The sequence below is a fragment of the Varanus komodoensis genome, unplaced genomic scaffold (assembly GCF_004798865.1).
Source record: "Varanus komodoensis strain SLA01 unplaced genomic scaffold, ASM479886v1 scaffold61, whole genome shotgun sequence".
In the NCBI taxonomy this organism is placed as follows: Eukaryota; Metazoa; Chordata; class Lepidosauria; order Squamata; family Varanidae; genus Varanus; species Varanus komodoensis.
The window spans coordinates 2,526,690-2,544,012 of NW_025336236.1; the positions used below are offsets into that span (position 1 = coordinate 2,526,690).

Consider the following 17,323-nt stretch of genomic DNA (forward strand, 5'->3'; position numbering starts at 1 on the left):
GCCGTGTGGGGAAGCCTGGCTGATCTGCACAGGTGAGCCGAATGGATGCCTGGGCTGGGAATGTATTTGCCCGGGCACCAACAAAGGTGCACGCAGCCCAAGACATGCGCGCCAAGGTGCCCTCCAGTGCCACAGACATGGCTGGATGCACCTCTTGCATCGGGTGGGAGTGAAACGTGCAGGGCCAGTTCTCTGCAAACGTCTCCATCTACCTTGATCCAGTGGCTTTCGCAGGAACATGGCAACCATGACAAATCCTTGGTCAGTCTTGATCAGTGGTGTCCACATGGGGATTTCAGACTGGAATCTTTCCTTGGAGATGCGTGAAATTAGGTGTGCTGATATGAAGTTACAGACCTTTCCCCCAAGGGTAGGAGAATGGATATAAATGGAAGTCCCCTGCCATGGGTGGGCCATGGGGATCAGAGGTGGGGCAGGATGACATCCAGTCACCTAAGCTGGCACCCGGTAGACTTGCTTTCAGGAGGCCAGCTTGGCATACAATGGGGAGCAGGCAGAAATGGCTCCACACCGATTCAGGAATTTCTATAGCACCAAAAGTATCCTCTTTTATTCTCTCCCACCTTTGCAGTTTGCATTGTCATGATTGGTGTCATCGGAAAGGTGCTCTACCATCTGGAGTTGCTTCATGGTTGCATTTCAAGCGACTGCCAAGCAAATAACTTACACAGATGATTTCGGCCTTGCCAGTCTTCTTAGAGATTTATGATAACCAGAGCAGTCAAAAGACCATGTTAGTATCATTTATTTTTGTTCATTTGTTTTATGCTTAAATTCAGCACATGATGTGAATAGTTACTATCCCTGAACAAGCAGTTCCAAGAAATAGCAATGACACATCCCTGAGGACTGTTCTCAAGGGTAGGTCTGCTACATATGGGCCTGGGTGCCCAGCTGAAGAGGACACAGAATGTAGCTAGGTAAATCAGTATTTGTGAAGGCAACTGAAAGCTTAAGTGATTCTAATCTTTTAAAAGGATGTTCCACAGGCTATTTTGGTGCTAACGACAGAATTTCCATTAATTAGCTTTAAAATATTGCCTTTCTCTCTTCCTTGTTTGATGTCATTGGTCTAGATAAATATCGGGGGAACATTGGCTTTACCTTCAGGCAGTAGTATCAAGAATTATAAACACTATAAATATCAGACATAATAACAAAAGAAAGGTATATGCTGTATTTTAGGGTCGGGGGTATTTCTTGCCCAGACTGGTATATTTCCTAGGGCCAGCCCTGCTCAAGATATACAACACTGAAACTTCACTTCTATTAACTTGGCCTGTCCAGACCATTTCTATTTCAGGAACAGAACTACAGCTGGTGTGACTTGGGGCTTCTGTACATGGGCCATTTATTATGTTCTCATGCTCTCTCAGCCACAGAAGGTTGCAGGGCTTTTTCACCATGTCGTCATCGTCCAGAGCCTCCCCTGTGCTTCCTTAGCCTTTTAGCAGGTTTTTTTAGAGCTAGGCAAGTCTAGTTTTAGAGTGCAACACCTAGTGCGAAGGGGCAAATCTGCAGCAGTGCTGCTATACCACAGCGCCACCTTGTGGCTGGGTACTAGAACATATGAAAAGGCAGAGAAAGGTATCCCCTGCCAGGGAAAGCAGGTACCTGGGCACATTTTTCCTCCCACAGTGACAATGAAAAAAGAAACATCAGTAAAACAGCTGCTTAAACTCTTGCAGCTTAAACTCCTCAGGCAGAGAAGCCCCAAAAGATGAAATCCAACCTGGTCAGGTCACTTGTTAGGAAACATAATCTTCTTCACTGAAAACTGGCCTTCTCTAATTCAGAGAGCTGAAAATGGCCCAGTAATAAACATCATATTTAGGCATATTTAGAAACCTGCAGAAAGGAAGATACAATGGACTCAGAGAGTTTGGAAGCCAGGGAAAATGCTGTCAGGATTTCCATAGCTAATTTAGAATCTGCAGTTTCTCTACAGCCAAGTGCAATTTGGGATTAATTTGTCACTTTTAATTGCAATTGAGATTTTGATTTTTTTTAAAAAGCTGTTTGTACTCAGAGTTGCTCTCTTCATTTAGACCTAATCAAACACACACACACAGCTATCATTGGTTATATCTCTTGATTTAGGCAATGAATTTAAGAGGAATTTCCAAACAATACATCATATCTCTGCTACTTAGTTGAGATAAATTATGCCTGATTAAGCATCACTTTTATTATCATGCTGTAATATTTCTTTCAAGCACATATCACTCAGCTGAAAATGAGACAGATAAATGATGGCATATTTAGGGAAAAGCACGTTGAACTGAGTTCAATAGATTGCCACTGAAATGCCCTTTCACTTTCTTCTTTAGGAGGAGGGCAAGAATATCCTTTGAAGACTCTTTCAGGGCCCGCATTCCAGCTGTGCACAGTGCCAAATGCAGAGGTGGTGACATCCAACATGCACATCACCCGTGCGGCCTTCAAGCTCTTGTTGCATTTTTATATTTTAGAAGGTGGGAAGCTGCATGCAAGGTGGAACAACAGCACTCAGTCTATGGCTGGGAAAAGCTGCAGGGCACGTGGCGAACTCCGCAGGGCCAGACCAAGACCCCAGGAGGGTGCCTTTGAACCCCAGTTCCATATGCCAGCCCTAATCTATAGAAGCCAGCCCACCAGAGGAGGAGGAGAGGTGACATTTTGGCAATCTGAAATTTCCTCCAGAAGGTGCCCCTTCTGCATCTCAGTCCCTTCTGTTCCTAGAAAGGACTCTCTGAAACCAAATCATATTCATATATATATATAAAATGAAAAGGCACTTCAGTGCTTTACAATTATTTGGCTGCTTTGAAATATTGGTCCATTATGCATGCTATCTTCTACATCCTCCAATGACCATTTAACTGAAATCTATGATGTTCTTACACTTCCAAGTGTTACATAAACCATTCAGTTGAGTCACAAGAGATATCAAAAGATACAAATAGAGGAGGAAAAATAGTCATCACTGAGCAAGAAGAAATACGTCTTCATTTTCAAGGAAAATGAAAACTCTGCAGACGTCCTTCACCCACCCCCCCAAAAAAAGATCTATCGGGCCTCAAGTAGCTGAACAGTCGAAAAATCTGTATATTGCTAATCAAAAAGAAGAGATGCTTCTTTTATCTGTCTTCCCCAAGAGGCTTCATGTTGAAGAAGCCATCAATGGCCAGTAAGATATTTTCAGCAGCACATTTGTGGAGGGCAACAGTATGACCTTGCACATCTATAACCATCATCCACTGATTATTCAGAACATGGTGACTCTCTGACTCTACTGCAGAGCATTGACGGAGGAATGGTGAGATGCTTGGCCAGGGCTTGCTTGCTTGCAAACCAGCCCTTGATGCTGCAGCCCTCGAGTGAAGAATAACCTTTGAGCACCAGCATATATTTTCTCACCTGGATTACTGGTTATATTGGGCAGTTTCTGGTTTACCTGCTCTAGATGAAGTTGTGCTTTCTCTGAAGGATGAGAAGAGGGGCGTGGAACCTCTTTCAGCCCAAGACATGAATTCAGCTTCAAAAAAACTATCAAGATAGGTGGATCAAAGGCAAAAGAGGCAGGATCAAAAATGCAAAAGAAAAAAAACAGCCCAGTCAGCTTAAAGGTACAATCCTAGGCAAGTTTAGACTGAAAAAAAGGACAGCAACTCCTAGCATGCTCAGGCAACAATTTACCTAGTGTTGCTTCCTAAAGCTCTTATTGTTTTCCAACCTGTTAGAAATGAGAAAGCCTGGGGGGGCGGGGACCAGGAAACTACCAGGAAAGCGGACTGGTTGAGAGGAAGAGGTGGGGCCTGGGGAAGGAGCATGACTTTCTAGATTCGGGCTTTAGACTTGAGGTTTCAGCTCTAGCCCTGGTGGCTCAAGTGAATGTTATCACTTCTGGGGATCCAGATGGTTCTAGAAGGCATTGATCCCTTGAAGTCTGTTCCTGCAGTAATACCCTTTGCATGGTCCATGTGAAGAACATCCAGAAACCACAACTGGTCTAGAGTGTGTCAGCCTGCTCGTTAACAAATGTAAGCTTCTTGTGAATGATTTCACGTACCTCGGCTCAGTCATCAGTTCAAGGACTGCAGCCAAGAAATTCAAAGAAGACTAAGACCTGGAAGGGCAGCAGTGAAGGAACTAGAAAAGATCATCAAGTGTAAGCACATTTTATTGGAGACTAAGATCATGATCATCCAGACTATCATATTCCCAATCACAATGTATAGGTGTGAAAGCTGAACAGTGAAGAAAGCTAATAGGAAGAAAATTGATGCATTCAAAACATGGTGCTGGAGGAGAGCTTTGTGAATGCCCAGAAAGAGGAGCAAGTAGGTCATAGATCAAATCAAGCCAGCGCTTTTCCTAGAAGCAAAAATGACAAAACTGAGGCTGTCACACTTTGGACACATCATAAGAAAGCAAGACTCACTTGAGAAGACAATCATGCCAGGAAAAGCCAAAAGCAAAAGACAAAAAGTAAGCCCAAATATGAGACGAATTGAATCCATAATGGAAGCCATGGCCTCATACTTGGAAGACCTGAATGGAGCTGTCATGGACAGGACATTTTGGAGGGCTTTCACTGATCAGGTCAGTAACTTTGTAACTTTTAGAGCCCATTAGAGTTAGGCAATGGAGCACCTCCTAGAACACCTTTACCCACATGAATTCAGCCTGGGCCAAGATCATCAAGCCAGGCCCTGTGTTAAGGAACAGCATTGTCTGAAACCAACTTGGCTGGCACAAAAGGCACAGGCTTTTTGGTTGTGGTGTCAACTTTATGGCATTTCACCCCAATGACATTCAGTCTTCAGAAACTAGTAAAACTATATTTTGGAGGTCACACTGTAGCCTTCGGTTACAACTGCTATTCTTTTCTATTAGTTGTAATGCTTTTTGGCTTTAATATATCATTTTATTGAAAGATTTGCAAATCTGATTGGTTTTAAGTTGCCCTGTGAACTTCCTAATCTCACCTTGTGATGAGACAGAGATGTAACCAAACAGGGAGATAATGTATGTTCCATTTCTATGTGAATTTGCGTATTAGCACTGACATAGCAGAAGCTACAGCTAGATAGAATGACACACTGAGCAAGTGCAACGGCCATGCAATAGAGAGAGAACAGGCAGTGCTGAAGAGGCAATTGCATCTCATAACAGTGCTGAGTTAGCTATGCTACAAAGCTATGGCACTGAAGAGATCATATCCCCAAATATCTATTCATTTTGCTTAAAGCATCGCACACTGTGTTGAGGTCACTCCGAAGATCCTGGACAACATTTTCAATACTTCTGGTGTCTTTCAGAATTTCAATGCTTTGGGTGTATGGGTTGAAATATACAGAAAAGGGACGGTTGATTGATTTTGCAAAGTCCCTGAAAGAAAAAAAAAGAAAAAGAAAATTAACTCCTATTTCTGCACCCTACAGATAAGAGAAAATTAGATTTGGGGGTTGTTTTTAAGGGTCAAGGGAAACAACTTGCCTCATCTTTTCTTTTGCTTCTTCAAAACTTTCTGAGACAAAGTATGCTTCCTGGAAAGTTGTGATAAGGCATTCTTGCAAACAGGTTGTCTTTGGATCAAATGTTTTCACATTGGCTTTATCAGACAGAGCATGCTGCAAAATACACCGGATCATCTGTTACATTATATTACAGAACTTTCAAGTGTTTCTATGCACCCAGTTTTCATAGTGCAATATGTTCTCAAACAGTTGCTAGTTTCACGTGTTTTATTCAGAGGGTTCTTTCATCATGAATTGGGCAAATCAGTGTTTATTCAAAACTCTATGGCGAAATGATCACATAATCAAGAACAGTCAAGAGATATTTCTAAGCTGTACGCAGAAGGCATTAAAATCATCAAATCTGAAGAGGAAATGAGAAGGTTATTAATAAATATTATACCATGGCAATACAATCAGGTCTAAAAGTATGGTGATCACTGCTTATTGTATCCTAATAAAAGGCACATATGCATGCTGGGATGTACAGTATATGGACGGAGGAGACAGAGAAGAGCTATTTGTGTTCAATCAACTTCTTTGTGACAAAACAAAGGAGAGATAATACCTTACTCTATATTCCCTTGCTTGAAAAAGGGTTGGACTGGCCAAAAATGGCACTAGCAGGAAACCAGGTCGTGTTAGGAATACTCAAACAAGGGAAAAATTTGGCACTGACTGAGTGGTGAAGAATGTTTTGGGTTCTGTGGTTCCCCTCTCCATCATTGACCATCCAAGGACTGTCTTTGCTTCATGCTGATTCTTGAAAAAAGCACCAAGCAGATGTATCTGTGAAGAAAACATGCCAACCTACCTTGAAGGATGTTTGGTACACATGTTGTTTTACCAAGAGGACAACTTTGGTCAATTTTAGATCTAAAAGTGATCGGGCTTAGAGAAAAATGCTCTGTGTAAGGCACAACAGACCAAAATAGAACCTCGTGTACTACCCCAAATGCTAGAACAGCTTCCCCCAACTGAGTCTTCTCCAGATGTTTTGGACTGTTACTTCCTGGCTGGGGCTGATGGGAATTGAAGCCCTGGAGGACACCAAATTGAGGAAAGAATGTTCTAAAACATACAAAGTCTTCACTGATACATCCAGGAATTCATCTGGAAAGTTTTGCACCCATGACAGTGCATGCATGTTCTTGAAAAGTACTTAAATTTTGGAATCTGATATTGTAAAGATTTCTGCTCCATTATTCTTTGTTGAAAATCTATGGATGACTTTATAAGTAATTCTATATTAAGAGGTCTTCAGACACAAATATAGAGTGGATTCTATTATTTAGGTTCAATTATTTCAAAGAAACAGTAATTCTAGATAACATTTCAGGAATACTAAGCCAGTGTTGCACATCTCAGGCTAAGCTTACCTTTGGATTTTTCTCTTGTGCTAATATATTTCTAGAGCAGAGTACCTGCAGAACAGTGTTCCCTGCAGACTAAGGAAATGGTGAAGCTTAACAGCAGAAAGATTCACTCCTAGATGGCTATACAGGAAAGATGGATAACAAAGTGCCAAAAAATATTGGTACATCTAAAATGTGTTTAGTATTGAATTCAGATGTGGTAGCATACCCCAGAGAGCTAAGCATCAGTCACCCATGACAGGTGTCTGTTCTCAACATAAATCACATCTCCAGAAGAGCAACTTTTATTTTCCTTCTATGGAACAATTTGCTAGAGTCGCTGTGGGTTCCCTGTCTTGCCCTAAAAGAAACAGTACAGAATGGAGAGACACTCACAGCCCAATCATTTTTTTATTACAGCTGCTGCTAAGAAGTAAACGCAAGCAAGCAAGAGTAGGTAGGGCCAGCCCGCAGCCTAAGAATGTCTTCGGCAGGGGGAGGAAGCTCTGTTCTTTCTCTCTGGGATCCCATATCTCAGTTTTTCAGGTCTGGGTTGAGGCCCTGCTGCTGGCAAGTGCGAGGTGAAAGTGGATCTCGAGATGTTTTGGACTCCAACTCCCATAGGTTTCTGCCAGGATGTACAACAGCCAGAAAAGCTGGTGGCTGGCATCTAGGTCAGCTTGTGATCTACTTCTGCCTCTTTCAGTCTGAAGGACTGCAGGAATGCCTAAGGATATTTGCAGTCTGAGACCCTTCTCCAGGCAGGTGGTGACAAGTGGAACTTTTTCAGTGGTGGTATCACATTTATTAAACTCCCTCCCACCACATAGGATATCCGTCATCCACTCTGCTTCCCTTTAGGTGCCAGGCTCTTCTCCAGTGCTGTTTAATTACCTCTTTGGTTTTACTATTAGTTCCTTGTTTTATCTATCCTTGTTTTTAGAGTCTTATGGCTAATGAGGCGGCATACAAGTCAAATAAATAAATAGCCACTTTTTAATAACAGATTTCACTATGTAGCTCTACTTGCCATTTTTAAGCATCTTTACTGTACTTGTTTCTATATTACTGTATTTATTGCTTTAATTTGTACTATAAAGTATGCTGGGATACGTGTGTGTGCATGCGCGTGTGTGTGTGTGCACACATGCATATGAAAGACTGGATATAAATGTCTTAAATTTAAAAATAACTCTGGAAATGACTGTGGAGCAGTCCTCGTTTCCCCAGAAAACACAATCCAATTTCCTTTTTAACAATATTGGCAAAATGATTGCTAGACCAAGACGGAATTTGTAACCTGGAGTAGCAGTGTCAAGAGGTTTAAAAAGTTGTGGTTTAAATGATTTTATTACCTCAAAGAACACTAGGATTTAATACATCGTATGCTTTCAACTTCCAGGCATAATTATAGCATCATATGGCCATGTCTTCTATAATAACGTCTGCTATAAATTTAGTAAAATGATGACACTGTATTCTTGAAGACTGTAAAGCAAACCTTACCCAACAGAAAGGTACTTTTTCCGTTATTATTAATCTCAGAATGGCTACTGTTCTAAGTATCAATTCCTTAAAGAGATTCCCTAGAACTCGCTGGTCCTCTCTAAACTGCCATGGAATGTTTTGATTCTCATTATCACTCTATTTCTCATGCTCATTCAGAAAACAACGAACCCATTAAAATGTGTATTTGCAAGCTCTTTTTGCTCCAAGCCGGTACCAGTTCCAAGTTTTTGAGTGCTCTGGGATAGGCATCCTTCCGCGGAAGCGCAGCTTCTCATCACCATTGTCCTCACCTGCATTGCTCTCAGCCTCTCAGCGTTGGTACAATGAGCTGGCTTGACCAACAGAGAGCCAGGGCATCTGCTGCTCGCTACTCATCCCACCCCTATTATCTGGACCAAGCCAGCGAATCAGCAGATTTCCAAGGTGAAGAGGAGGAGAATGATCTCATCAGAAGACCTCTGTGGGGTGAAGGTCCCTCGCCAGAATCGAACCTTGCCTATCCATGCTGCTGGCCTTGCAATCAGACACATTGATCACCAGAGATTTAATACGAGTACTTCAGTTAGCAAAGGGTGCAACAAAGCAAACGCTTTGGCAATCACCCACTTAAAATGATCAGATTCTTCATGAGAGCAGGCATTTTCAGATAATGTTCACTGATGTTACTACAAAGGTTTTGTGACATTAATAGATGTTATATACTGGTTAGAGTGAATGAAGGAGACTCTAGCCATAAATCTATACAAGGATCAGGCTTTAGCTTTTAACCAGTGTTGTTGTCCTGTTGGAAAACTTTCATTTTATGGACTTAGGGGACCTGAGGTTAAATCAAGGCCATGCTAGTTTTATCTCATTTCAGCAAATGTTTTAGTTGTGTGAGTATTTTTCGACAAGAAAAGATGCAGGATCACTCAACTGGAAATCTATGTCTCCATGAAATATGATAAGGTAACAGAGATAAACACACAGTATAGGAGAATGTTTCTATTGACTTCAGTGTTTTTTAGGCCCCGAGTCAGCAGAAAGTAGATCTCCAGATATTTTGGATTTTACCTTCCAGGATGGGAAATTGTGAGCAACACTGACAGTTGGAACCCAAAACATCTAGAGATGTGCTTTCTGCACACCCCTGTCTTAGGCCATATCTTAAAATTACAATATATGGTTAAAATATAGGAACTCTGACCTCTGGAGGCATTCAGTGCTGGAATACTGTACTCTGTATACGTAGAAATGCATTAGAAATAGAAAAACAATGCACACCTATTGAGTGATGTTTTCTAATGAACAGCTCCTGTTTCACATGGTAAGGAGTGGCTCAGCACCATTGTGTAGTGGTTAAGAGCATGGGACTGGGACTCAGGTGATCTGGGTTCTAGCCCCCATTCAGCCATGGAGCCAACTGGGTGACTTTGGGCCAGTCACAGACTCTCAGCCCAACCTACCTCACAGGGTTGTTGTTGTGGGGATAAGATGGAGGAGGAGAGATGATGTGTGCTGCCTTGAGCCCTTTGTAGGAAAAAGGCAGGATATAAATCGCAATATAAATAAAATATAAATATAAAATTTATTTCAGGCCTTCCCCAAGTTGGTTCCCCCACCCACCCAGCCATGGTAGCTGGGAATTAAGGGGATTTAAGTCCAACAATTAAGTCCAACAAACCTAGACAGCACCAGGTAGAGAAGGCTGGTCTATTTTCTTCCAATATTAGAGAAACAAACAACTGATTACTTATATGAAGTCAGAGGCTACTGTAGATTTTAGGAAGACCTATAACACTGAACTGGCCATCTTAACATCAGTTGTCATCTATCTAAAGCTGCAACTATTAACACTTTAGATGGATGGTCAATAACTATAGGACCCCACCTGCCAATATTACAAGTCTGCATAAAATATGTGTGTGCATGTGTGGACCCATCCACACAGGTATGGCCCCCCAGTCCACAGGGGCAACACATGTGGGGTGTTGCACCCCTGCTGTAATCCTATGAACACTTACAGGGGGAAATGTGTGGTCACAGTTCAGTGGGACCTGGTTCCAAATAAACTTGCACAGGACTATGGCTGGCATATCTTAACCAGTGTGATGTACGATTGAACTGAACAAGATGCAGCTTGTACAGCACAGTCCTTTGCATGTTCATTTGGAAATAAGCTTGACTTGAGTTCAGTGGGTGTCACTGGGAACTGAATGAGCATAGGATTGCAGCCAAGGAAAATGAATTCTGGTTTGTAGCATGATCCGTTCATTGAAACAGCCAATTTGTACATTCTCTGCAACTCAAATTCCAGGACTTGCTACAGAAGATGAGCAGGGAGAAAGATTCTCTTGACTAGACTGAGATATTGTCACAGGCTGGGCACATTTGGGTCTAGTAAGGAAATTATTTTTGCTGCATACACACATGTGAAAATGCTTAGGAACACTATTTAACAGCACTGTTTCCATTCCAAATATACTTCTTTGCATTTGTTGGTGTTACTTCTTTAAAAGGATAATTCCTTGTCAGAAAACAATTGCAAAGTTTATTTGGAATTGAAAATGAAAAGGCTTTTACTTGAGGAAGGTATATTTGAATACATTTAAATGTCCATCCCACAGAAATCAAATCTGAAAAGCATAAGACAGATCTGATTTCTATACATGAATGATTCAGAGATATGGATATTTACTGTCTACATTCATACCTTGAGTTCTCCAATGGAAGACAGAAGACCAGCTCCATAAGCCCGTAGCTGCCCATCTTGCTTACAAAGGCCAAATTCAATGGTGAAAAAATAGCACTATTAAAACATAGGGGGGAAGAACAGAGGAGCATAAACATGGGTGCATGTACAAGTCCAAAGCAGGCATGAAATCAGGTCATTCACTTGGTTTTGCCGCTTCGGAATTTCATGATTTTTTAAATAAGTTCAATCAAGGACATCCATGGATCAGTACTTTAAATGTAATTTCCCTACATGGGACAATATCAGGAACATTCTGATTTATTTCCCTTGGTTCCTTCATAAATCTATTTAGGAATAATTATTATAAAAATCACCATGATGCCTGAAAGGAAGCAGTTATCCTTAAGACATTCATCCCTGCTTGCTTGACAACGTCAAATTATTAAGCCTTTTCTCCCTTCCCTCCCACCCTTCTCCACCACCCCCACCACCACCACCACCACACACAGAATCAACAAACAGAAGCCGCATGGGGCCTGTATCTATCATTCACAGCAGCCAGTATAATGAACCTCATAATAAACATGTGAGTAATTTGAAACAGCCCCTGGGGTTCTGATTGAAACAAAATAAAAGAAATTATGAAAAAGAGCGATTTTACATATTTTATCTACTGGTATATGCAAACATACACTGCCCTTCAGTATCGCTATTTCCACGGTAATAAACCAAACATGCAAGCCGTGTTTTAAAATAACAAGTTGAACAATGAATGCTAAGAACACAATTTTAAAAGTAAACCTGCAGAAAAACAGTAACCCCTGCCTTCTCTTCAAGAAAAACAGTTGTAAAACAGGGGAAAACAGAGCAGGATGTTATTGATATTGTTTGAGCTGGAGAATATCGAACCGAAAGAACAGCAGAAAAACAGTAAAGACATGACATCTCAGTGGTAGAGTAGAAACATATCCAGTGCTCCAACTCAGGCTTGAAAAGGTCTGGGCAAATATAGATCCCTTCGCCTCTAAAAGGCATGATGACAAACACCAGGAGATAGGGAGGCACAACCAGAATCAATCAATCTCTCTCTCTCGTATCAGCACCTGCCTTACTGGGCAGAGGCATACATAAAAGGATCTCTGAAGAGGGCCTCTGCACAGGTAAGTTTATTCTGGAGGAGGTAACCATTCAGAAATGACCTGCAGTTGAGCAATTCCCCTGTGACACTTTTCCATCCCTGCTCACTTAGTCCTGGTCAATATTTTGAAATTAGCAAGAACTTTAGACTTCTCATTCTCATCTTTGTCCAGTTTAAAACTGACTTATTTGAAGGGTGCAAAGATGGATCTGTTACAATATTGCACAGCATTGTCTTACATACTTTCAACACTTAACTTTTTCACAGAAACATAGAAACAAAGCGAGTCAGAAGGGGCCATCTAGTTTGACCTCCAGCTCCAGGCGGCTCTGCTCATGTAATCCCCAACCTGTGGTTGTCCAATCTTTTCTTGAATACCCTCACTGATGGGTCCTCAACCACCTCCCTTGGAAGCCCTTTCCATATCCTAGGAATAGGATGCTTCCATCGGGAAGTACTTCCTGACATCCAACCTGAAGCCTGGTTCCTTGAGCTTTGCTCCGCTAGAACACTTCCTGCCCTCCACTCCAGCGAAAAACAGGTCATGGCCCTCCTCCACACGACATCCCCTCACATGCCTATGAGTTGCTAAAAGAGTCTCATATTTTCCAGGCTGAAAAGACCAAGTTCCCTCAATCTCTGCTCATATGTCATCCCTCCCACCCCAACTATCATTCTTGTGACCCTGAACTGAACCAATTCTAACCTAGCTATGTCTCTCCTATAATGTGAAGCCCAGAACTGGGTGCAGTACTCCAGTTGTGGGCACATCAGAGTCGAGTAGAGTGGTATCAACACCTCCCTAGATCTGTAAGTCATGTTTCAGGCTATACATCCAAGAGTGGCATTTGCCTTCTTAACTGCCTCATCACACTGCTGGCTCATGTTCAGCCTGTTGCCAACAAGTACCCTGAGATCCTTTTCACAAGTGCTGCTTTCCAGCCACTTGTCCCCATCCTGTACCTGTGACACCTATTCCATTGTCCCAAGTGCAAGACCTTGAACTTATCCACATTGAATGCCAACCTGTTGTCCCCTGCCCACTTCCACAGCCTGACCAGATCCTTCTGGATCTAGATTACCTCCTCCTCAGTTGTGGCCACCACCCTCACTTTGGTATTGTCTGTGAACATAGTCAGCAGACTGGTTATCCCCAGTCATGGGATAACCATGCATCCATTTTTCATGGACAGATGCATGAACAAATGCTTTTAAAAAATCCAGCTCAGCTATTTCAACAGAAATCTAGAACATAGTTTCAGATACAGCCACCTTATCAATGCTATTTTCCTCCTAGCCATTTCTTACTGTGGGAGAAATTGTAGCTGCAGCCATGGAAATAACTACTCTACAAGGGATATTGACTTTGTATGAATTTTGGAAGACTCCTAGGAGAAGATGTAAAAAGATATTTTGAATGAGAGTTGTAAAATGCAATCTGTAATCCTGAGTTTCTAGCTTAGAATAAGAGCCAGTGTATGGTAATTCTAGAAAACCTGGAGACAGTTACTTGAATCAGTTTGTTGAAGAATTTGCACAATGAAGGAGCAGCTTACGCACTTCAAAGGCTTGCCTGACAGCACACTATCATGGCCACTAAGTAGAATTCAAGAATCTGTTTATTCCTGATTTTAACCCTCTTCTGTGGGTTTAGGGAGAGACCCACACAGCTGCTTGAACTCACACAAGGGCTTGCACTAGTGAAGCAGAAATTGGCCTTCTCCCTCTTTGAGCAGCTCACCTCCCTGGTCTCTCAGCATTTCTGGCACTCTTTCAAAAGCAATTGCAATGCAATGGTAGTAGCTGACGTTTGAGGGAATAAATGTAAAACCATTTGTTTTCACAGCATTCATTGCATGGTACTCCATGGAGTCAGGCCTCCTGTGTTTGCAACTGGTTTCTGAGGCTAAGAACTGCTTGCTTTACTTTGCATGTGAACACCCAGTAGATGTTTTTCATAGCTTACTGTGGATTTTACTGTAAGTTGGTTAGAGCCTTGGGATTAAGTAGTCTATAAGCACAGGCCAACTAATTAATATGGGTGAATAAATTAACATGAGCAGCTTTCAGAAGAGGAATTATGCAGCTGCATTTATATGGGGCTAATTCCTATTCTTTCTTATGTCAATATTCTTGTTGCAGAGAATCCTGGTCTACCAGGATTTGGAGCTACAGGGCAGGTGGAAGCAGTCGAACATGGTTTCTTCTAGCCAGAGCAAGTCTCTCTTCTTCTCTTCTCTTCTCTTCTCTTCTCTTCTCTTCTCTTCTCTTCTCTTCTCTTCAGGCAAGTCAAATCTCACTAAGAAGATGTCAGGACCATGGACAGCTGCCAAGGCTATGGAGATGCATTGACTGAGATCTCACACCACAATGAGCCATGGTGGCTTATAAACCAGGGGTGGTTTGTCATGTGATCTGAACCCAGCCAGTGCAGGTTATAATATGGTATGGATCCACCCACTGTTTTAACAGAGAGCAGAAGCCCTTGGTAGACTGGCAAGTGCAGTTGGCCCTACCACCTTGAAGGAGCTAGCTATGCTGCTGCTGCTTCAGCCCACTGACTATTTCTGGAACTTCTGACTTCTGTGAAACAAGGGGATGGCAATGTTATGAGGGACTAATCCCTAGGAAACAGGAAAGGCCTTGTCATTAGTCTGGGAGGGAACAGAAGGCAATGATGATGGTTCCTTGCTGAGTGGAGCAGCCTCATCCATGGCTTCCCTGGGGCAATGCAGAGGGCCAGCCCTGATTGGGGGAGAAGCTGACAACCTGAGACATCTCATATTCAGGACCAGCAGCCTAACTAACTGAGGTAAGATAATGTGTTTTCTCTCTTGCTATATTCTGTCACCATCTTTACTTTCAGTCCTCATTTTATAGTCAACTTGAACATAACATTGTGTGGAATAGATGCCTCGCTAATCTCTAACATCCTAATTACATCCATTCATTAATAGAAATAGAGACTATATTCACCTGTTTATCAGAGATATCCTGGAATTTATTCCTTTATGCCTAAGATCAATGATAATAGAAAACTGCTAGAATTAGTACATTAAAAAGAAGTCATTCTATCACCACATATACATGCCCCAAAAACCCTTTTTAATTTTTAAGTGCTTACAGCCTTTGAAAAGCTTGTGCTCTGTGAATATATATAGATAAACTAAATATAAACTCTCCAGATGGCTACATGTAAGTTTTATCTGCCAAGTTCCAATTTTTATCAATAGTGTATATTTAGGAAAGCCCTCCGTAGGAAGCTGTGAGGGGAGCTGCTGTGATATACTTGCTCTGTGCCATGGCTATAGTAGATTCTGCCTGGTACACAAAACCTTTGTCAGCCGGGCTGTAATATTAGGTATCTCACCCAATGCTGCCATCTTCAGATCTTTAGTCCTTAATACAATTATTTTAACCTTTGCAGAATATTCTCCGTAGTACACATGATTTCACTGCTTTGAACAACTGTTTGGTAATAAATCACCCTGATTAAGACTATTCTTGATCACACTAAGTAAGAAAAAATAATATAGAATTCATGTTTGAATAATATCAGGCCCCATCAGTTGGTTAATTTATTTAACTAATAAACTGCATGTTATTACTCTCTATTAAGCCTTTCAGGGTTGGTTTAAAAACATCTTGTGTTGAAAGAATAATTAAATGCATGGCTTAAACCAAGGCAATGATTAAACAGAACTCTCTCTTTTGGGAATCTTTGGTTAGAGTTCATTCTTTCTTTCTATGACTACTAAGACAACGTATCAAGAGAAACAATTAGCAAGTCTTAATTAAAGCACCTATCTACATATAAAGGTCTCTTTATATGCTGGTTCTAAAATGTTTGGCTCAATCCGCAAGGTGGCTTGCACAATTACAGCGGGTGTATTATGGGACTCATAAAGCCTCCATTGCCCTTGATGGATACTCCCAAAGAGAGCTGCTATATTTCTTATTCTGACACTCTGATATTTCAGTAGAAAGTGCTTTTTACACACACACACACACACACTTAACTTTTGCTGAGATCAATGGTCATTTCTCAAACATACGTAAGCATGAGCATACCCATTCAAGCAATGCCTACTCATGCATAAAGGAACCTTACATTTGGGCCAATGGAAGTGCTCAGTTAATGTCAGCAGAGCAACAGGAAGCCTTAGAAAGGTAAATCAGCAGGAAGTTTATTTTACTATATCATTCGATTGGAGTGTCCTGTAGATATTATCAGTGTAACATACAGGGCCAGCAAAAGCACAGCTGATAAAACGGAATGCAGTTTCTTACTCTTACCTATGCATTTGTTTGATCCATCCAGATAGACCTTTGCCTGAAACATTTTTTGGTCCACAAATCAAGGTATGAACTGAAGATGAAAATTCAATTAAATTTTACCAGTATGGGATTTTTCCAGTTGATTTTCTGATTTAGTTGAAGCATATCACATATATAGATGCCAAGAGCATAGGAGGATGATAATCCAGAGCATAGGAGGCCCATTTAAATGAGACTTGTCTCCAAGTGATACATTTTTGGGAGTGGGGGAAAAAATCAGCTTGAGAACACCTGATTACTATTAATATTACACTGCACTTATATTCCACCATTTTCTTCTTATGAGGAGCCCAAGGCAGCTTACATAATGCTTCATTGTAAGCTCACAACAAAACCCTGTGAAACAGGTTATGGTTGAGAGGGAGTGACTGGTCCAAATTCACCCAGTGAGCATCATTGCTGAGTGGGGAATAGAACCTGAATATTCCAGGTTGCTTGCACCAACACACCACCCTGATGCCTAATATAAAGGTGTAGAACCCTCTGGGCAGCCCAGTCCAGCCTGCAGAACCTTCCAAGTTTCCTCAGCAAGGCAGATCCTAACCTGCAAGCCCTGGCCCCTGGAGGAATTCCCTTAGAGGGCATCCCAACTGTTACCTTTGATCTGAAATCCAAGAGTCAACTGGGGAATTCCTGTGCAAGCCAGGGCATGCTTATGGTTATTTCAGATCAAAGATAAGAGCAGCGATGTGGGGTGGGACTCAGCAGGATGGATGTTGGGTGCTCAACCATGGCACCTGACATCCAGGGGGACACTGTGTGAAGACTCAGCCATCACATGAAAATC

At 41.7% G+C, this 17,323-nt stretch overlaps 1 protein-coding gene across 1 annotated transcript in view; it reads right to left on the reverse strand.

The window, feature by feature from the left end:
* Window positions 1-4,871: 4,871 nt before the first annotated feature.
* Window positions 4,872-17,323, reverse strand: part of TPH2 (tryptophan hydroxylase 2) — a 65,894-nt gene continuing 53,442 nt past the window's right edge. Inside the window, exons 9-11 of the mRNA XM_044449831.1 lie at window positions 11,079-11,174; window positions 5,503-5,636; window positions 4,872-5,394 (exon numbers count right to left, since the gene is read on the reverse strand). Coding sequence (XP_044305766.1) covers window positions 5,220-5,394; window positions 5,503-5,636; window positions 11,079-11,174 — 405 coding nt within the window. The 3' untranslated portion in view covers window positions 4,872-5,219. The remainder of the gene's footprint in view (window positions 5,395-5,502; window positions 5,637-11,078; window positions 11,175-17,323) is intronic.